Source organism: Aptenodytes forsteri, unplaced genomic scaffold, assembly GCF_000699145.1.
Source record: "Aptenodytes forsteri isolate BGI_AS27 unplaced genomic scaffold, ASM69914v1 Scaffold15, whole genome shotgun sequence".
Classification (NCBI taxonomy): Eukaryota; Metazoa; Chordata; class Aves; order Sphenisciformes; family Spheniscidae; genus Aptenodytes; species Aptenodytes forsteri.
In genome coordinates this window covers 24,309,589-24,331,265 of record NW_008795129.1, presented here as the reverse complement: position 1 = coordinate 24,331,265, position 21,677 = coordinate 24,309,589, and the positions used below count along the sequence as shown (strand labels likewise).

The 21,677-nt window shown below is 39.0% G+C and overlaps 1 protein-coding gene across 2 annotated transcripts in view; it reads left to right on the top strand.

Moving 5' to 3' along the window:
* ADAM12 (ADAM metallopeptidase domain 12) overlaps positions 1–21,677 on the top strand; it is a 190,167-nt gene that overhangs the window by 158,816 nt on the left and 9,674 nt on the right. The window contains exons 13-20 of one of the 2 annotated variants that reach the window (XM_009277959.1): positions 3,320–3,409; positions 4,841–5,036; positions 12,430–12,538; positions 12,646–12,844; positions 15,328–15,405; positions 17,538–17,646; positions 20,754–20,889; positions 21,537–21,645. In XM_009277959.1, coding sequence (XP_009276234.1) covers positions 3,320–3,409; positions 4,841–5,036; positions 12,430–12,538; positions 12,646–12,844; positions 15,328–15,405; positions 17,538–17,646; positions 20,754–20,889; positions 21,537–21,645 — 1,026 coding nt within the window. The remainder of the gene's footprint in view (positions 1–3,319; positions 3,410–4,840; positions 5,037–12,429; positions 12,539–12,645; positions 12,845–15,327; positions 15,406–17,537; positions 17,647–20,753; positions 20,890–21,536; positions 21,646–21,677) is intronic. The other variant, XM_009277960.1, reaches the window with a different exon arrangement.

Sequence of the window (21,677 nt, the reverse complement as noted above, 5' to 3'; positions counted from 1 at the left end):
GGAGGGACTGTTTGACCACCTTCATCCACACTACGGTCTTGTGCGCATCAGGCGCTGGTCATTTTCTTGAGTATAAAGGATGCTGGCATGCCCACCACCAGGCCAAGAGTGTAAGACCTGACCAAGGATGATATTACCAATTCAGCTCCAACTTCATTTTGGATTATATTACCAAAAATGTCTGACATGCTGCAGTGCCTGAGGGTTGAGGGTTAATGTAGATTACACATGGAAAGATAGAAGAAGAAAAAATAAAAAAATAAAATAAAATAAAATAAAATAAAATATAAAATAAAATAAAATAAAATAAAAAAATCCTTGGTCCCTGAGAACTGAAAGGTGACAAATGTGGCTAATTTTATAATGGGCTGCAAGGGGGATCAGAAAACTACAAATTGGTAAATCAGAAGTCAGACAAATTACTTCCAAATGTAATTAAGAGCTAGTGCCTGAACAGCTGTGACATGCCAGGGACAAATCAACACAGCTTTTGTGCCAGGAAATCTTGTCTTACAGACCTATTGCAGTGCTCTGAAGGACTTAACAAGTGGACGGAAAGGGACGATGCTGTTATTGCAGCCTGTCAGGAGTTCGGAGAGGCTTTAGACCAAAGCCTTTCACCAAAGCCTCTTCAGGAGACTAAGCAGCTATAGGATGAGAGAATATTGCATAGGCAAAAATTGGGTTAAAAGATAGGAAATACAACAAGGTATAAATCGTCCATTTTATGCAGTGGAAGGAGGTCTGCTGTGATGTATCCATGAAATGTGTCCTGGGGACTACACAATTCAGCATATTCATAAACAGCCTGGGAAGACAAGTAGTCTTAAATTTGCTGATGATATTAGTTAGGATGGTAGAGATGAAAGCTGTCTGTGAAGAACTGCAGAGGAACCTTCTGAGATAGCTGGACTGGGCATTAAGATGACAAATGGGATTCAGTGCGGAGTGGTGCACATTCCAAACATCACATGTAAGATGATGGACTCTGAGCTGACTCTGACCATAGAGGAACACGACTTCAAATTGCAATAAATAGTCTCATTAAAATGTCAGCTCAGTGTTCAAGAGTGGTCTAAAAGGTAAATAGGCTGTTAGAAATTACTAGGGAAGAAATAGGAAAACAAAACAAAGCACCAGTAGGCCTCTATAAATCTGCAGCGTACTGCATCTGAAGCTGCATGTGCAGTTTTTTCCTACCCCTCCCTGATCTCAGGAAGGATAAAGCAGAATGAAAAAGGTTGAAAGAAAAGCAATGAGGTGGTTCAAAGTTTTCGAGGGGCTCTGGCTGGAAAAGAAGAAAATGGAAGAAAATGCAGCAGAAGCTGATAAAATCATGAGTGAAATGGAAAGAGTGAGTAGGGAGCAATTGCCCCCCAACAAGAACTGTGCGTATAAAGTTAGAAAGTGGCAGGTTTCAAACAAGCAGGAGGAGCTGCTCCCCAGATTGTGTCGATTACTTGCGAGTTCCTTTCCACTGAATGTTAGAGGTGCTAAAAATGTCCGTGGAGCCAAGGGAAAGCCAGGAGACTAAGAAGGTACCATGTATGTGTGTTCACATTCTTGTCCTTAAGCATTTTCTGCTGGCTGCTGTCAGGGGGACACAAGGCTAGAAGGGTTATACGCTGACCCAATGTGGTCTATCTTGTGTTCTTAGAAAAGAGGGCTTGAAAACAACGTCCTGTCTACAGTATCTGACATCATGTAGGTGATGCTAGAATTGCTGTTGCATTAGTCTGTCTGAGATGCTCTGATGAGCCCAGGAGACCTACACCAAGAAACCCAACTCCCATCATTGCTGTTGTTACTAATAATAACTACTAATAATAAACTACAACACAGCAGTAGTTTTGGGTGGCAGCCTCCAGCCTCCGAAAGCTTTGTGAGCCTTTTCTGTTTGCTTGCCTGTTTATGTTAAAACCGTTCCTGACAATTTAATAGCCCGGGCACAAAAACTATTTATCAAGCTTATTCCTTACAATGAGTAATAAGTGAGTGAGCAATTGGAAATTTCAAAGGCTGCAGTAACATCATTCAAAGAGCTGTGTCTTTATCCCAAACTGTCTGTGGAATGCCGATTGCTTTCCGTGGCTGGCTGGTGTAGGGCCAGATGGTGGGCTATAGGAGCTGACTGTTTCAGAAGTACCTTAATTGGACTGACATTGCTTTCCTCCACTCTGCTTTTCTCAGATTGCTGAGGTGAATTTATAAAATGTGCTTCTGTGCAGAGGAAAGTTACTTCTTAAATACAGCAGCTGCACAGAAATATTTGCATAGCCTGCTGCCTTCCGGCATGATCAAAAATAGGTGCAGGAAGTTGTTCTACTGCTTCAGAGCAGCACAGTTAGCTTTGTATATTCAGGCAGATATTATCTAAGAAAACAGTGAAATGCTGAGAATCATTTTGCTCTTTATTTGTGAGTGCTGTGGTAGCCCTATCTTCCAGTTGGAAAGCTTTACAAAAGCCAATAAAGTAACAAGAGGCTGTGAACATCATTCTAACCCACTCATTTTTCCTGTGTTCCCTATATTGTTAGTGATCCCTTGTTAAGTCAAACTGACTTAACACAGCTGAAGAGCAATTTTATCTGCTGCTATTTTTGTTAGAGAGCTGAGATTCCAGCACAGCTGATGTAACTTGCAGCTTGTGAGCATAATCTTAGAAAAACAAACCTTTATTTTCCAAAACTTCTTACTAGCTCATTCTATGGAGAGTAAAGTTTGCAAAAGCCCACACATGCCACCATCTAATCCGTAAGTGTGAAATTGGGATGTATCAGTTAGTGATACTGCAATTCATACTTTTCTCAAAGCTCTATTACTGGCATACCCTGATAAGAGATTATACGGAATAGTGTCATCATCTTTCTTTGTGGCAGCCACCAGTCTCCATGCAATACAGAAGTTTGGTGAGCAACTATCACAAAATAGAGAGCTGTAGTGGTGATGCTCAGTAACTGTAACACAGGCCCTGGATCCTCGCAGGAGGCAAGGGAATCATTCCACTGATTTTTGTGGAAATAAAATACTGTACTACTGTATCAGGATTGGTATCAGCATACTTGAGTTGTTTGTGATGTTTGGGATTGGATCCATAGCTATAATAAACCAGCCTTCCTCAATGGCTTCTCTGGTTTTACTACAATTACTGCGCTTGTTGAATCTGAGGACAGACAAGACTGTTTGGATCAAGTTGTAGAATTTCATGCATAATTCATTATTTCATGCCTAGCTTTTCTTGGCGGAGCTATAGGCAGCCTCTTGATTTACAGCTCATTGTGACTGAAAGTTGTCTGCTCTAAATTTATCCTCCATCTAGGAATGTACAAACCGGTGCTGTAATGCAACTACCTGTACTTTGAAACTGGGAGCAGTGTGTGCCCATGGACTTTGCTGCGAAGACTGCAAGGTGAACCAACAGAAACATTTCTTATCTGTGTGGGGTGGGAAGTATTCCATAATCTTCCCAACTGCAGAGCAGTAAGCAAGGATACAGAACAAGCAAATTGGTATCATTGAGCATTAAGACACTTGCATTTCATGTAAGCAATTAAAAAAATTCTCAAACTGTAAGTTACTGAAGGAGCAGATCAACAAACTTTTTTAATGGTGTCTGTGCTATTTGTAGCCACTTCATTTGCCCTTCCAAAACCTCTTCTTTTTTCATGAACTTTTATATGCTTTGATTTTTTTCACGCTTATATGGATGTTGTGCTCTGGCAAGCAGTCATTAAATGCTGGACCCTCTTTTTATGGGAAGACTCTTAAAATATTAATTCTGTCAACAGCATATATATTTTTAATGGCAGATCATCAGGTCTTGTGGACTCCTAATGTACTATAAAAAGCCAACTTGCTGCAGGCATTTGCCTTCTTGAATTCTCAGACCATCTCTTGCATATGGTCTAATAAAGCATTCAGCAAGTTTCCATTGTGTCTGTGGCAAGCATCTGCCTAAAAGCTCAGTAGCAGCAAGCTGTCAAAACAGCTAGCAAATGCTTTTTAGCAAAATCAATCTTTATGTCTTCTTGCTTTTTACCAAAGGCACTGTGGTGATGCAGTTAAAATTCAGTGTTGCTCCCAGAGCACGCCCATCTTTTGTGGTTGTTGTTGATAAGTGAATGTTCAGACTGGCACATTCCACCATTGCCTACTGGTTGCCTTCAGCTCTGAAAAAATGTAGTTATCCAGGGAAATCAGGACAGGACAGGAACAGTTACATGGACTCGTTGTATAATTAAGTTGAAGAAGATCTTGATGCCCATGACAGAGCGACATTTCCATGAGGAAATGCACCTCCATCCCAGGAAGCTGTCAGGCAGCTGAATCCACAGTCAGGTGGGCTGGTGGGTTCACAAGCCATAACATAACAGATAACATAATGTTGCATGATCAGCTGGCTGCCCTGGTCACTGCTGTGTTGTTACAGCCATATGGATGAAAAGGTTTCTGGTCTGACTTTTGGTCGTTGCTACAGAGCATCCTTTGCAATACAGCCCAAACTGTTTCTGTGCCTGTGTGTTTAGGCATGATTGCAGGAAGCACACTGAAAGATTTGGTTCATATTTGAAAACTAACAAAAGGCTGGATTTACCTTCTGACCTGAGCCACGTGAGTCATGTTTGCAGCTGCAAAAGTTTGGCCCTCCTTCCTGCCAAACCCTTTGCAACCTGTGTCAAATAAATGTATTTAAAGAGCTGTGTAATCCTTATACTGTCCTCTGCGGTCAGTTGGTGCAGAGCCAGTGGAAAAAGCTGTTCATGCGCTGCATGCGTTATACCGCTGCATAACTCCTATTGATTGGAATTACAGCAGTTAAGGGGTTTTGTTTGTTTTGCAGTTAAAACCAGCAGGGATTTCTTGCAGAGAGTCAAGTAATTCCTGTGATCTGCCAGAGTTTTGCACAGGAGCCAGCCCTCACTGCCCAGCTAATGTGTACCTACACGATGGGCACGCATGCCACAGGGTGGACGGTTATTGCTACAACGGCATATGCCAGACCCACGAGCAGCAGTGTATCACCCTCTGGGGCCAAGGTGAGTTTGAGAACCAGGAGATCTGTTTATGAGATAGAGTTGAAAAAAAAAGCGTGTGATTATAGATGGATTTGGGGGAATTTCATACAGTACCAATCTGTATCTATTCTTTTCTGAAATGGAGAACTGAATAATGAGGGAATCATTTTGTGATTCATTTTATCCTTGATTTGCAGTTGTGTTCATTTCTTGCAGCAAGAGGTAGAGAGCAACAGTAACTAGGTTCATTCTGCAACACTGCTGCAAATGGCTATGTGAACTTAGACAAATCATTTAATACTGACTTTGATATGGCCTTATGTCATCCTACAAAGTGCTGAACACTCCTGACAGGTTGAAATCACATCCCTTTTCAGACTGGTGTGTAAGCTTCCTTCTGTGCTCTAAATTGCTCATCTGCAAAATATATATGTCTGTCTACACCCCAAAACAGAGTTCAATATTTGACATTAACGTAAGATTCTTGTATCATTTTGTGTATTTTATTAATTGGTGTTACCTTGTAAACCTGCCTCCTGACAGTACTCTTAGCAGAGTATGCACTGAAGCAGAAGGAGATTTTATTCTCCCATGGGAATTTACATTCTTTTTGCAAAAAATCTAATAGCATGAGTTCTTGGGTTATCCTAAACAGATGATATCCCAGGAACGGTGTTCAGCTTTCTGTTACGTCCTGTGGCCCTTCCACTGAAATATGAGTATTAACTCAGCATTTTGCTATTGCCTCCAGCATCGCTGGGGACAAGTCATGTCCACTTCAGCATCTCACTTGCCCCCTCTCACAAGGGAAAAATACTTCAAACTCTCCTGAAGAGAAGCATTATTTAGAGCTATATTTAATTATCTCCTTTAAACTAACATTTTCCACTCCCTTAGCCTCCCTCAATTCAGTATCTCTCTGCCTTTAACTCTGTTTCAAAACTTATGTATCAATATAATGACACACAGATGTTTCCCTTGGTCAAAACCCTCATCAGAAGTCTATTGAAGAATTTATCTGTTATCTTCACAGGGACTTGGACCATTCAAAATTTTTGTTTTAAAGAGATCTGAAGAAATAATGCCACTGATGCAGAGAGGTTAGCTTGGTCACGTGGGTATAAGAACATGTTAGAGGAGTTCCAGTTTAAAATTAAACTCCCCATGTGGAACAAACCATGCATCTGATATACTCCTCCGAATCCCACTCACGTCGTAGAGTTAATATGAGCTCATATAGGCATGTACAATTATAGCCTCCAGTCTTAGTCATACTGGGATTTTTAATCCCCTGGATACAGAGGCATTTTCTCTTGTATAAAGCAAAATCTCCTTATGAACCAGTTTCCCATGCCATGGAAAGTTACTTGGTAGGACTGTTAATAATTTCAGTCGCTGAGAAAAATTCAACTAAAGGTCAGGGAGCTGAATTGCTGCAGCTCCCTTGCCAGGTCTGTTTCCTAACACAGCACGTCCTCCAACCCCCCCGGGGTCCCCTAATTCTGTCTTGTCTTCCTTTTTGGAGGATTATTCAATATGGGCACTGCTGTGCATGGAGTCTCCAGTGGTCAAGGCTATGGTGGTCTGCTTATGAGAAAGATTACTGTGTTAAGAACAAAGTTCAAACAGACTTTAAGTGGAATACCCTTATTTGTGTTGGGAATACCCAAGGATAAAGATTTTGAAAGGGAGGATGGGACATTACCAAACTTGAACTGAAAGGCTTGATTCTGATCACATTGTTGGAAGTATAAATTAGAAATAATGCCAGTAAAGTAAACCTTCAAACAGTTTAGCAGATAGGGTTCAAGCTAAAACCAAGGCCTATATTCTGGAGTTAAAGACTAGGGATGTGAGTATCCACCACTTGATCATATCTGGTTGGAGTATGAGCTGGCAGTTGCGGGGTGGAATGGGAAGAGGGCTAGGTGGGCCATGCAGTTGGAAAAATATCATGGGACAGATAAAAAAACTTTCCTTCCAATCTTGCTTGCAGCAGAAAGAGAGACTTGATATTCTAAGATGTTGTCTCTGGACATCGTATCAAAAAGATGCATTTGAACCTTTTACCAGACTGTTGCAATTGATTAAAATTGTTTTTAACTGTGTATGTTGGAGTGGAGGAGTAGTTGTATGTTTTTTTAAAAAAATTCTATACTGTAAAGAGAAAACAGATCATAGTTCATTTTATACATTAATTCCTTTTTTCTTCTTCCCAGTAGGAGAAAGCCATGCAGAACAAAATCCAATAACTTTTCTTAAAATAATATTCAGTATATTGAATTCCTTATCAATGTCTTCTTTTGTATATCTTTCTTTATTCATCAGATTGCAGATGTCCAGTAGCCCAATGATAAACATCAATCTTCATATTTTTAGGTCTAGCTAAAGAAAAATGATGAGCACTGTCAGAGCTTGTTTACATTAGGCTGAGCAATAGGAACCTGTTTCCAGAAAGAAGTACTTGCATTTCCTTGGGGTTTTTTATTTCAACAGATAAATTCAAATCAAATAGAGGAATATTTTTTGCTATTCCCTATCTGCAATAGCATGGAAAGCTTGGTGTGAAAGTGTGGAGGAGCACCTGGGGACAGTCTCTGAAAATAGCCATAAATTCCTCTTAAAGACCAAGTTCATTGCCAGAACACACAAATTTCTCTACTCTCTCTCTCACTTTAATTCATGGCATTTTTCTTTTTAAGGAGCAACATGCATGAATTGCTTGTGACCTTTTTTGTTTCATATTCAAAAATATCAAATTGCACTGATCTGACCTATTGATAGTAGTGTGACTGAAAGATACATCGATAGTAATGCATCTGTGTAATGTCTGGTACCCCACTGGCATTTTCCGGGAGCAACTAGATACACAGATAAAGCTACTTAAGAAAGAGAAATTATTGATTACCAAGAAACAGATGATTCTCAGCTTTAGACTCATGGCTTTTTCTACATTGACAAGAAAATTCTTCTTTAGGGAAGGAAAGGAGATGTTTGTCAGTGTGTTTTCCTACTTTTCCCCAAGAGGGAAAAAAAGTAATGATTTTGGGGAGCCAATGGCAGGCATTGACTTAATAATTAGAACATACTTAAATTTGTTGCAGAGACATGGCCATTTGTTTAGGCAGGAATAGTCTTGATTTCAATGTCAATACTTGTTACAAAGGCCTGTCACTGCTGTAAGAGCTTTGCAGTTTTTTCCAGGTACAACCCTATAGGCAAAATAGATAGACTTCCCATCTAAGTTAGCTGACCAAACCATTGCTAACTGTTTTTTGCAAAAATACTGATTTATCCAAGCACTGTAAAGATTTGAATTCAGTAAAATCAAACTATTTTGATCATCACAGATTTATGGCCAGGCCTTTTCTTTTCGAGATGTGAAAGGCATTAAGCCATATTCTCAGAGGTACTGAGAGCTAGGATACTCCTTAAGTGCAAAAAATAACAGCTCAACCCCATCTTGCTCCTGCACAGGGATCCCTTAACAACAGGGATCACCAAGATGAAGAGAGAGGCCAAGGGGAGCTTGTGGAAAGTTTGCTTTGCATCATCAGTGCAGTAAAACAAAATTAATGAGATATAAAATCCAGGTGCAAATCACATGACAGAGAACTGTATTTTTATGCTTATATTTATTTATACAGTTGTTCGTGGTGCTAGTTGGCATAGCCTGAGCGACAGAACTTCAGTCTGTTACTCGGAGGTTGGTTTTTTTCCCCCTCTACACCCAGAAACACTGTATAATATTTTTAAATAAGTCTTGAGACAATGTTGGGAACTGAATTGAAATATCTTTCTTTTCTGCTGTCATCCTGATATCGGGTGTTTCTCTGTTCTTGGAATCAGCACCATGGTCAGAAATTTCTCTCTTCTCCTTCGCGAAACCGTGACGGTATTTTCTCATTGCAGCAGGTCTTGCACTGATCTGAAATGACACAGCATTTCTGTATCGCTTCCAAAAGCGTAGAACATCTCTCTTTCTTGCAACTGTATAGAGAAGAAGTGGGCTCATCAATATACACATTTGGAGAAAAAAAAGTCTCCAGGCTGACAACGGCAGTGGTGAGCTTTGACCTTCTGCAGTTTCAAACGGCTGATTTAATCCCTTGAATAAGGCTTGGCGTGGAAAGGCTGACAGGACCTTAATTACAGGGTCACAATACTATAATTATCAATAGCAAAGTGAAATAAACTCTGCTCATCCAGCTCAAAGCACTTAATAACCACTGGAAATCTTTCACAAATCATTTTGCCTTTGCCTGTAGAGGTAGCAAAATAGAGAAAGACAGGACTTTCTGCTTCAGTTTATATGATGCAATCATGATAAATGGGTTTCCTCCAGAAACACAACATTACAATTCTTTTCCTTAAACATCCTCTGAAAACCTCCTTTTAACTTTGGTAGCTCCCTCTGTTCAGCTTCTTACACTCTGATATGTTTTCATCTATAAAAAAGTCCAGGTATTGTGAGAAACCAGTCAGGAGAGGGAACAGCCATCTGAATCCCAAGCAACAATGTGTTTTGGTTTGATACCAAAGACAGAAATTGAAGCTAGATTTTGGTTTACAAGCCGCAGATGATCATTGGGTACCAGGTGCTTTCATACACAGACTGCTCTGAGACTGGCAGGGGAGCATTTTTTGGTACTCCATGAGATCTGTTTTCTTGTCAAGAAAACACTCCAACATTGGTTGGAGTTAAAGCTCACTGTCTGAGCCCTGCAAGGATGCTGCAGATGTGTTCTTCTTCCTGCAGGCTGCTTTCCATCATGTGTAGCACACTTGACACCTACATTCAAAAAAACCAATCAAACAAAAAAAGTTTCACCAGGTGAAAGAGGAAGATAAATACCTTAAACTCTCTTAGCATTTCAGTGAGCCCTTTCTCCCTTTAACACCATTTTTTTAGTATGTCTTTGTTAGGTCCCTTACAGTCAAAGCACAGGACATGAGCATTCATTTTCCTTTTGGCAGATTTTGGAGCCCCACTCCACTCTGGGGAAGGAGTGTCTGTGCTCTGGGCTGCTGCTGACACATCTCCAAGGAAGCCTCCAGTCATTGCAATAATACGCCATTGGCTGAACTAGATGGGACACAAGGCTCCCAGCCAAGAAAAAAAACGAGACCCGTAGCAATTGCATATGATGGTGGTAGATGGGGGGGGGGCTTATTGCTTTGGCGAGGTAGGTCTGAGCATGTCGGTCTTTGCAGATGTGGGAGAAAAAGCAGATTTACTTGGCCTCTTGCTTACAGCAGGTTTTTTTCCTTTCCTCCCCTTCACTTCTTAATCTGGCATAGTATATGCACATGTTAATGTTTGTATCAAGCTGAATAGTTAGTGTGCCTGCCCTGGAAAGACAAGGAGGAATCTACATGCTCAAAATGGAAATTTTACTTTTGCTTTTTGCGCAGTGCCTTGTCTGGATGCTTTTGTTGATTTTTTTGATTATTGCTTGTGGTTTAATGAAAAGAAGTGAAAGAATCCTCTATGAGTCCCTTTTAATAGTTCCAAGTTTCAGAAATATTCTGAACTCAGCAAGCTTGATCGTAATCTTCCAAAGAATTTCAAGCTCTTGTCCTGCTCTCCAGGGAACCAGCAGCTCATATTCTGTTCCTTCTGTGCCTTTCTTTCTGAGTTTTCCAGTTTCAGTGTGTAAAAATGTTAGAAGGAAAAGAGGGTGCCATCTTAAGCCTCTCCAAGTTTTAATATTTTCTCCTTAATAGCGTTAGATTGCTGTTCAGCAGTATATAATATTAGTCAGGCTTCTGGCTGTGAAATGCAGATAATTAAGGCTGTAAGCTTTAAGTTATTAGTGAAAAGATCCACACTAACTGGAAGTTTTACAATTATACTTGTATTTTCTTCTCCAGGAATTTGTCCCCCTTTTTTTTTCTAAACCTTCTTCCTCTTTGAAGGCTTTCAAACAAAATCTTCAGGATGGTTTAAATAAATGATATGTTTTACCCACAGTTAGAGGCATACACATTGGAAGTGGCTCAAAACATTTGAAAAAAAATGTAACGTTAACTCAGATATTCTGTCTCTGTTAAAGATCTGGGAACACTGTAGAAATGGTATATTCTCAGCCTTTAGGCTATCACATCACTTGTTGGCAGTTCTTTTTGTTTTTGTTCGGCTGACCTATCAAAAGTACAAAAATGTATCTAGCAGATATCTGTTAAGAGTTTTAGCCAGTGTATCTCCTTATGACCTCGTCTCCTCAAAGCAAGGCTGTCTATTGGAGTAGTTGAAATGTTGGCAATGACTTAATTGTGCTATTAATTATCTTCATGGAAAGAAAATATGGGGTAGTAAAGGGCCCTAGCAAAGGGCCTCTTAGTCTTACAAAGAGCAGCAATTATTGGCTGGAGATAAAATCCACACTTCACATTAAAACAAAGGGATTAAATTCTAATACATGGACTAATTAATCATTGCAACAGTCAAACCAGGGAAGTAGATCCTCCACCTCTTAGACATTTCAGATGAACGCATGTATCTTCCCCTAGAAGGTATTCAATACTTGGTCATAATCTGGGGAAAAATGGACAGGAGGTTGTCTGTATAAGACATTAGAACAGATGTTCTACTAGTACCTTTTAACTTCTAAAATGTAGGAATGAGTAATCTGTCTGCACAAACATTTCCAGTACTACTCCCATCAGGGAAGTTCCTTTGCTGTTAGGACATGTCTCCATTATAAAAGGCTATGTTAGATAAGAACCAGATGCTGCCTGTCTTCCCAGATTCCTACTTCTTCCACTATGGTAGAAATGACCCTTCATTCAAGTCAGTCTTTCCTCTCAGGAGTGAATTTACTGAGCGTTAAGGTGGGGATGGGTTCTCTTCTTTTCCCCAGCTTGAGCTAACAGCAGCATATTCTCTTTGCCATGTCATGTGTTGGTGGTTTTACAGTCACACAGCACTCTAGTTTGCAACTGGACTTTTTCTGGTTTCTTGTTGTTCTGAATTGCACTTACAAAGGCCTTTCTTGAAAAGTATTTTCTTTGGCTTCAGCTCTTGTGCTCTTGCTAGAATCATGTGGACTCCTGTAAAAAGAAGAGAGTTAACTTAGAAGCTGGCCTTTGTCTTCACCAAACTAGATTTGGCGTTTGCTAAAAGTTTTTGTGTCCTAGGAGGATTCACGAGAGGGATATCATCTAGAGAAATTCTGAAAGAGAATGAACTCTGTATTGTCTATTGCTCAGCATTGCCCAGAGAGACAAATAGCAGTGGAAAACCTGCACATTCAGGCTCTTCAATTAGCATGCTGATCCAGCACAACTGTTTTGTTGTGCTCATCAATATGCAGATCACATCTTACCTTCCCCTAAAGCATCAGTGGAGCTCAAAGAAAATTATTAAAAACACCTTGTATGAGATGAAAGTTCTGATTAGGTTTTGTTTCAGGTGCAAAACCTGCTCCTGGGATCTGCTTTGAGAGAGTCAATTCTGCAGGTGATCCTTACGGCAACTGTGGCAAAGACTCCAAGAGCTCCTTTGCTAAATGTGAAGCCAGGTAGGGTCTCTTCCTACAAACACAGGAACAGATGGAAGGGTGGTGGGAGAGGGCTTATGACATTTAAAATTATTTAACTGATTTTTCGTTTTGTTTATTTCCTTCAGAGATGCTAAATGTGGAAAAATTCAGTGTCAAGGGGGAGCAAATCGACCTGTAATTGGTACCAATGCTGTTTCCATAGAAACTAATATCCCACTTCAGGAAGGTGGCAAGATTCTGTGTCGTGGTACCCATGTGTATTTGGGTGATGATATGCCCGATCCTGGTCTTGTGCTGTCAGGAACCAAGTGTGAAGATGGAAAAGTAAGGTTCTGAAATAATCCTAAACAAGGAGAACATCACTACCCTCATGCTGCAAAGTATTTTGTACTAAACTGACTGGTTTTTGCTTTGCGATTTTTTTTCCCACAAAAGAATTGTTTCTCATGCTCACACTGAGTCAGATTTTTACTCCTTTCTTCTTTTGGCCACTGTTCTGGATTGCAGATTTGCAGATGCAATGCAAGTTGCTTAAGTTTATAACTGGTTTATTGAGGACAGTCCCAAGTATCTGTCCATGTAGGCTAGAGGTTTTCTGCAAAATAAGTACAGCAAAATACATTACAGGATCGTTAATGAATTTCTGAGGAGTTCAATGTATTCAGTTTCCCAGTGTCTATGGCATTGCAAAATTGTCATTAACTTCACTTTAGGTTTCAAAATGTATTATACCTGCTGATTATGGTTCCTCCCCCTTTTTTTTTCTTGCAGGAAAAGCCCGATCTCTATGCACTATTAGAAAAATATAAACCCATTGATGTTCAGCCACCAAAACTGATTTTTGCAATCATATTTTGCAAACTTTGTGAATTATCCGATGTGAATGTAGTCCAAATTTCATACGGCTGTCTCATTCTTAGTTCTTCTTTTGTGAGAAAAGGAACAGAGAAAGATGGGAGACAGCCATGAATTTACAGTGGGGGAGGAATGGGAAGGAGTCCAAGAACTATTGAAATGAAGAAGGTTTCCGTACCCTCAATGGATTGAGGGTATACTTGTAAAAAGAAAAAAAAAAAGTGCTTTGATAATTTGTGGTAAATTCAAGTAAGCCTCTGAATTTCTGAATGCTTTTGAATTATGTCGGATTATCACGCTGCATTGGGAACAGGTTTAAAATACGTCCCTAGGGAAACTACAGTTCTGTTACAGGAAAACAACCCTTCTGTTACAGGAAAACAATTCTTACAACATTTCTAAGTCAATCCGTTATAAAATGTCTTTTCAAAGGAAATTCAATGCTGGGAAAGCACCCCATTATGTTTTACTAATGAGTATTTAATCTTTCTAATCTATCTAATCATACACACACATACTATAGAATACACAGGCTAATACTTATGAAATTGTATGTTTTACTTTGAGGACATTAGTGCGTTTGTATTATGGATTAAGAATATGAATTTAAATATTCTTGAGTTTTCTAAGCTGAAGATACACGATTTGAAATGCAGCCATTTTAATGTGATCAAAATTCTGTGTGCTACTGCACTGTGAATATTTGAATTGTGAATACTGCTGTAATCAAACCATATTCTCTACACGCATGCATGTTGATGCCAATTCACTCTAATTTCCTTTCCATTTTTCCTTCTCCCCAGGGAATAAGTGCCCTGATTAAGCATCCCTGTCGTCTCCTTCAACACTATTCCCTGCTTAATGCTAATTATTGTGACTGACTTTTAGTGCTACTGAACTGAACTGCAGTTAAACATGAGCAAAATTGTGCAGTGATTTTTTTTCTTTTTTTTTTTCTGTCAACATAGCATAGTAACAGTTATTCCAGTCCTAATTTCTTCTTTTTTCAGTTTTGGGTAGGATAAGTTCTCATTACTGACATCTTGATCAGTCATTTGATTGTTTGATGGTATTATTAGATGGTACTAATCTTGCTTTACCTCAATTTTCACCTATATTGGCAGAGTAAAGTTTACCCGTAATGACTGGAAAACAAAAAAATTTGAATTTTATTACTCTGCATATGCTATTTGTTTACTTCCATTTCCTGTAAGAATTATTATTACACTTCAAATATGGTTGGTTTGTATTTGACACCAAAAAATTGTTTAGCTTGGGAAAACTCTTAGAAAGGTCTCAGTTTTGCTGAAGAACAATGATGAGCCCATATATATCAATGACCTCAGTTAAATATTCAGGCTGTCCTGGGTCCAAGTTCTGTACTAGCATGAAAAAGTATTGCACTATTGATATAAACAGAACTATGCTAATTTACACCACGAGGGGACCTGAACCTTTCCTTGAGGAATCATCTGCTGCTGTGAAGACATGAATGCAGCCAGATCAGGTACATGGAAGAATCCTGCTCAGTCCTGAAAAAATGCATATTACTGTTTTTTAAATTGGCTTAAAAAAACCCCAAACCCCAGCAGCTCACCACTAGTTCCACTTCAGTGAAACTGTGTTTATTTACACAAGCTCAGCATATCAACCAAATATGAACTATGTCTGAAATTCAGTATTGGCCAGGATGCCAATCGAGAGCAGAATTTAACTTCCACAGATTTGGACCTAAAAGACTTACAAAGGCATAACAAGAAGAAGACGACACCTAATTCTGGTGTCATTATCTTTTTGTCAATGTAACGTTGTCAATGCAGCATGTGGACTAGGAAATCTTTAACTGCTAAAAGAACCATTGATGGATGAGCAGACATACAGAGAGGGACATGATGCCTTGTGAGCACCAGCAGTTCTGTCCCTATTAAAACTCTTTTTCTCTTATTTTGCAGATTTGCCTTAATCGCCAGTGCCAGAATACAAGTGTTTTTGGTGTACATAAATGTGCAACAAAGTGCCATGGACGTGGAGTAAGCATTATAGGAACACTTTTTTTATGATCAGTCAATAAACACTGGACAAGAAATCATTTTATGTAATAGCTTTGGGATCTATGATTGTTTGTAATGTATCGGTCAAAGTCACTGCAATACTTTTTTATTATGTATTTCCATTTTCAGTGTCCCTTATATGAACTGCAAGAAATGAAATTATTTTTATTTAACAAAGAAATATTTATCAAGCAGTAATTGTCTTGTTCTTAATTAACAGTCTGTGATAAAAAGGAATTTTGTCATCTTCAAAGCAATTTTAAGTCTAAACTTCCTTCATGAAGAATTCCCATAAACATTTAAAAAAATACAGTTTCTATGTGGATACAGAACAGTTAAAATATGCATTTGAATTGAGAGTCAAATGGAAAAGCATTTCCAAAAGTATTAAAATAAAGTAAAACCATATTGATGAGTTTCATGGTATGAAAGTGGTGCAGGATGAAAAATTTGATTATATCATTTAATAATATCAAAGTCTTTTGAAACCTTGTTTATATTATGGAAATGTTAATTATGTCAACTATGCCTTATTAACCTTGATTTGCTGATGATCTGTTTGTTTCTGTGAAAAGCTGTGGCAACTACATTGGAAGAGCCATAGGAAATTCTCTGTCCTCTCCTGAGGAGGGATTTTAATTTGCTTTAACTTATTTTATCATCCCACATTTGAAAAACTGTGCAGCGTTGATGGTGCTGCATGTTATCATTGTGCTGGGATGAGCATCAGCTTAGACTGGCATCTTTATGTCTGTACAATGGAGAACCTCTGGTGACTCCTGGGTAGCAAAAAATGACCTCATGGAATTGTAGATGGGAACTCCCATAGCGCTTTAATTTAAAAAATAATGCTTAACGAATGATATTTTTAATTATCTTGCTGTCTTTGAAAAGTAAATCTTTTTTTTTTTTTGCATTTTACATGACCATAGCCAGTCTAAAGCTGTGTGAATGATATTTTAATACTCTGCAGACACAACCAGCATAGTCTTTCTGAAAGCCTGCCAGCTGACCTTGCCAGAAAAATGCATATTTGCAAACTCCTGTGAACTAACTAGTGTCTTACTGAGAAACCCATTTATTAATCTATTGTGTGGTTTCTTGTTAGCACAGAATTTAGGACCATATTGACAACTAGCCCTAAGCCCAAAAATCAGTTTGAGCATCTACATGTGACTGTGCCATCTCTCTCCTGTGCAACAAAATTTTTGGCCCGGTCAGTTCATGTATTCTGTCGATACAGCATGGAGCTTTAGCCTCTGTATTAGTCACATAGCCACTGCTTGGGTGGTAGCAAAAGGAAATAAAAAGCAGTCCTTCTTTTGATGGGTGTTTGGGACTGTGGGACCTCCTGAGGAAAAAGCCATGAGTCTACCGGCTCCTTCTGCTCTGTGCAGGGGGAACAGGCTGATGTTAATGATGGACTCTAGGCCTTTGGAGCTCTCTTATTCCGCAGGGAGCATTTGGTAAATCAGGTCTTGCTAGTTGTTCCTTAACTCAGATTAAAACCACCAGAACACTGAGGACTGTATCTTTACAGACAGTGCAGATGTCATATCAAAGGGAGGGTTTCCTCAGCCCTGATTCCATGTTCTTCCAGCAACTGGTTCATCTTAGAGCTGGGGGATCTGAGCAGTGGAAAAATCAGAATTCAGGCTAGTGCAAGCCCTTGATGGATAGGAGTGTTCAAGTGGGGTGACAAAGCTTTACAGCATTAACAGCGTAGAGGGACTCTTGTTCCTATGAAGGCAGAAGGAACAGAAGTTAGAAAGCAGATAATGCTGCTGGAGGCAAAGAGAGAATAAGACTTAAGAGTTGTGTGATTATCCTTACATTATTGAAGTTGTCAGCTGGTAGAACTCAAACAATTACCTGCCAAATAAATAATGCTTTTCTTAGGATCCTTGTTGCTCCGTGGTGTCTTGCACTCAGACTTGCTCTATGCCATCTTAGTTGTGCCAATAGGCAGACACCACTACATCTCTTTTCTTCTTTAAGTTTTAATTCTTTCAGATGTGTCACTATCTGATTAGGAGGCCTTATCAGCCACTGCTGTTCTCAGATGTATAGGGTAATCCTTTTCATGTCAGGTCATTTGTCTTGTTTTGCAGGTCTGCAACAATAAAAAGAACTGTCACTGCGAGGCTGACTGGGCCCCCCCCTACTGTGACAAGCCAGGGTTTGGTGGCAGCATGGACAGTGGACCAATTAGGCAAGCAGGTTAGTAGTAATTCATGCTTTACTTGTTGTTTTCATGATAAAGAGTGGAAATACAAAGTGTCTTGTAAGCAATGAGCTTACAAGATTGGGAAATAAGTCAGTAAATCAAATAGCTTAATCCAAACGCATTGGCACCGACTTGAAAATTTAGTGAAGCAAAACCAAGGCTAGCTGAGTGCATCAATTTTCTTGCATAACTGAAGGCACAGCGGTCCTGGTGGGTTCTTTTCTTTGCCTTTCTTTCTTTGCGCCTTTCTTTCTTTGCGCCTTTCTCTTTGCCTTTCTTTTTTTTTCAGGATACATGGTCAAGTTTAGTAGCTCACTGTAATAAGCAGCAAATGGTATTGATTTAAGCCGAGGATGAGGAGCTAACTCCCACACTTGAGCTAATCCTGTTACCATGGCAGATGAATGTTGCAGTACTCTTGGATTCACCTTGAGATATGCCAAGCTCCGGTGTCCTCCACTGAGCGCATCAGGATAGAACTATCTTACTGTACACATAACCTGCTTCTGTAGTTGTGTGCCTAATGAAGAGTGGATATTGCAATGATTATAAATGAAAAATTATTGCATAATCAAAAAACAAAAATATATTTGATATTGTGCTTCTAAGGAGGATCTTTTGTATTGTGGAAAAGAGCAGATTTCTGACCATATCAGATTAAAAGTATATTTTATAGATAGCTTCAACACATTTACCAGATGTTGCCCTCACATATGATAATAGTAGGAGACGTGCATTTTCTGTAATTTGTATTTCAATTTCCCCTTGTTCAGAACATTGGCTATAGTATCTTACTTCACCTTTGGCCAACCTCAGAAAGAATTATTTCTACACATTGTGAATTTTATAGGATTTGATAATCATCACATGCCAATTTTTCTCCAGAGTACTGTAACTTTAGTGACTTCCATAGAGATGTTTCTGATTTATGTCTGAGCAAGGGACAGGACAAGCAGTCTACTCGCATATACATATATAAACTAAAACTTGCTGGAAAATGATCTGCATGTTTTCATATGAATAATGCTATTCAAAACCAAAATGGACTGTATTCTTTACATGCCAGATCCTGCAGTGAATTGTAATACTGGATTGATGACATCACAGTCATTTCCATGACAAAGCTTCACGTTAGGATTTCACTGTTGAAAGATCTTCTTTTTTAAATACCTACCAGTCAGTAAGATAGCAAAGAAACTGTGCTCAGGCACTGAACAAGTGTGATTACTTGTGTGTTAAATGTTTTCTTTTAAGATTTGCTCTAAAGCATTATAGTCCTTTTTCAGCTTACCTGAAAGCTAAGTATCTAAAGAGCTACAAAATATAATATAATAATGTGCTGCGTAGAAAATGCTAACTGGAGAAGACAAATATAGGACATCTCTGATAATTCTTGCATTTTGTGTTTTGGAAGCCAACACTTCAATTTAACAGAAAATTGCTTTAACAATAGTTTAAGAGAGTGTTGTAGTTTCACCATTTTTCTGTAAAGACAGTGCTACATTCAGTAATACTGGGAATAAACAAATATGGAAATTGCTAGAGGACCTAATTTGCTATCACTGACACTTGGATTTAAACATGAACACTTGATGAGGTGGTTTGGATTATGATCCAAGTAGTTTGCACATCTCTAAATCAAAATACAGAAGGATTAGGTCAATAAAATAATTTCATCTTAGTCAAACAAGGCACATGGTCTCAGTATTTAGTAACTGATTTTACCCAACTGACTTAGAATAAACGTATGTGTTTGACACTCTGTATTTTTCTTACAAAGAAGCCCTAAATATTTGTTAGGTAGAGAAGTTAATTAATTTAAATTGCATTATCTTAGCTTATTAATTTTATTAATCTTTTAGAGATGGTGAGGGATTTATTATTCTGCAGTGCTATAAGGTAAAAAGTATAGCACTTCATGCCCCATCAAGCCCCACGTGTAGTTTGTTCAGTCAGTGTTGCTGACTGTGTTCACCAGCGTCCCGGTGAGTTTAGGCCAGCAGATGAGAGCCAGCTGGCTGAAAATCAATCAGGATAAGACTGAGACAGTGATGATAGGTTACCAGAGCAAAGATTAAAGATGTTTCTACTACTGTGGGAGTGTGCATTTTTTAGGTCAGCAGTCCTGAAGAATCACAACATCCTCTCCTCCAGGCAATGATCATATCACATACCCATAATGATCAGAGCTGCTGCTTACCTCTTCCTTTCTTTCAGCTGCAAGTCATCTAGTCAGGGTTCGTCTCACTATTGTGCCTCACTTAGGTCCCAGCAAGGTACTTAAAGCAGCTTAAAGCACTCTGAAAACTGGAACAAGTACAGAAGGCTGCAGCCCCTTGCTAAGCAGAGCATCCCTCTGAGAGCTTACAACACCGTTGCTGGAGGCTTTCCTTCGGCTCCTCGCTTGCCTCCAGATTGGACTTGACAGCCATCTGGGCTGGACCACAGTAGTCCAGATTTCAGACTGTTTGCCCAGTGCTAAAGCACAATGAAACCCTTAAAATCTGGTTATAAAGGAGCTAGTGTTACTGCTTATGTTTGAGGGACAGAATATTTAAAAGTTTGCACTTTACCAAACCATGATCTAGGCATTTCTGTCCCTTTTCTCTCCCCCTCAGCCTCTGTCTCCCTCCCACCCAGGCAGCAGGCAGCCCATGAAGAAGGTGCCAGTCGGCACTGCTACAGCCATCACCCTGTGGGTGTCTGGATGAGGCCGACAGCCCATACACCTTATGGCCCCGTTTGCAGGTGACAACCTAAGCAGGACTTCAACATAGGTGCAGAGAGAGTACATGGAGATATTCATGATTGGACCCAGATACCTGACTAGAATAGAATAGAATAGTTCAGTTGGAAGGGACCTACAATGTTATATTTTAACCAATTTTTCCCCAATGTTAAATAACTTTAAAACAGAGCAAAATTCAAGCATCAGGATAGAAGAAATAAGAGTTTATTAGTCTTTAATTCATAGTTCGTTCACTTCACCTGCATTGCAGTTAGAAACCCGGGCCAGGCAGCAATGTCCTGCTCCATCCACATAACACATTTCAGTAAAGATGGCTCTTAATAGAAGTTAACTCAATGTGTTTTGTTGCAGATAATAAGAGTTTAACCATAGGAGTGTTGATAACCATTCTGTGCCTTATTTTTGCTGGATCAATCATGTATCTGAAAAGGAAGACTTTCATGAGATGGTTGTTTACAAGTAAAAAGACAACAATAGAGAAACTAAGGTATGATCATTTTCCCTAATTATACTCTGATAGATTCTAGTAGAAAGTAGCTGTAAACATGGCAGCTCTCATCTTCATCACAGTTCTATTCATCACAGAACGGTGTGAATATGTTAGAAAGAGCCAGCCTTAACAAAAATATTCACCAAGTGTTAACCGCGGTGTTTTTCCTGGTTTAGTTTAACTTTATTGATTGTTAGTAAATAATGTAGGTTTTGGTTTAACTATATATATCTTTTCTTTTGTGAGAAAAAATTAAGAAGTGAAGGAAGTATTACCTTTATTTTCATTTGCTTGAAATAGTTTCATTACATTGCATGGCCTTTTATCTAAACTCAGTCGGGTGAGCTGAAACTTTTATATTTGAGGTCATTACTGTTTAAATGCTAGATTCATTAGAATAGTCTCTTGGGTGTTACAAAGCTGCATTTCCACAGATTGCAGAAGCTAATTTAACAGACTACTGGTTTCCAAAAAATCAATATTTATTTTTATTCTTGCAGGAGCACTAGACAATTTTTACTTTCCTTGTTTACTATAAAAAGTCAGAAAGTCCTTGCAAAATCTCATTCTGAAAAGAGGCTACTGTTTAAAAAAATGTTATAAAGTAGAATGTTGCGTTCAACAAATATATGTTTGTATTACAGGTCTGTGAGTCCAGCAAGACCTTCCAGTTCATCTGAGCCTAGTCATGTTCATACCACGTCTCTCAGTAAAAATCTCATCATGAAGCCACAAAATACAAACATACAAAAAGTGAGTCCCTAAATAGTTAAAAAAAAAAAGGG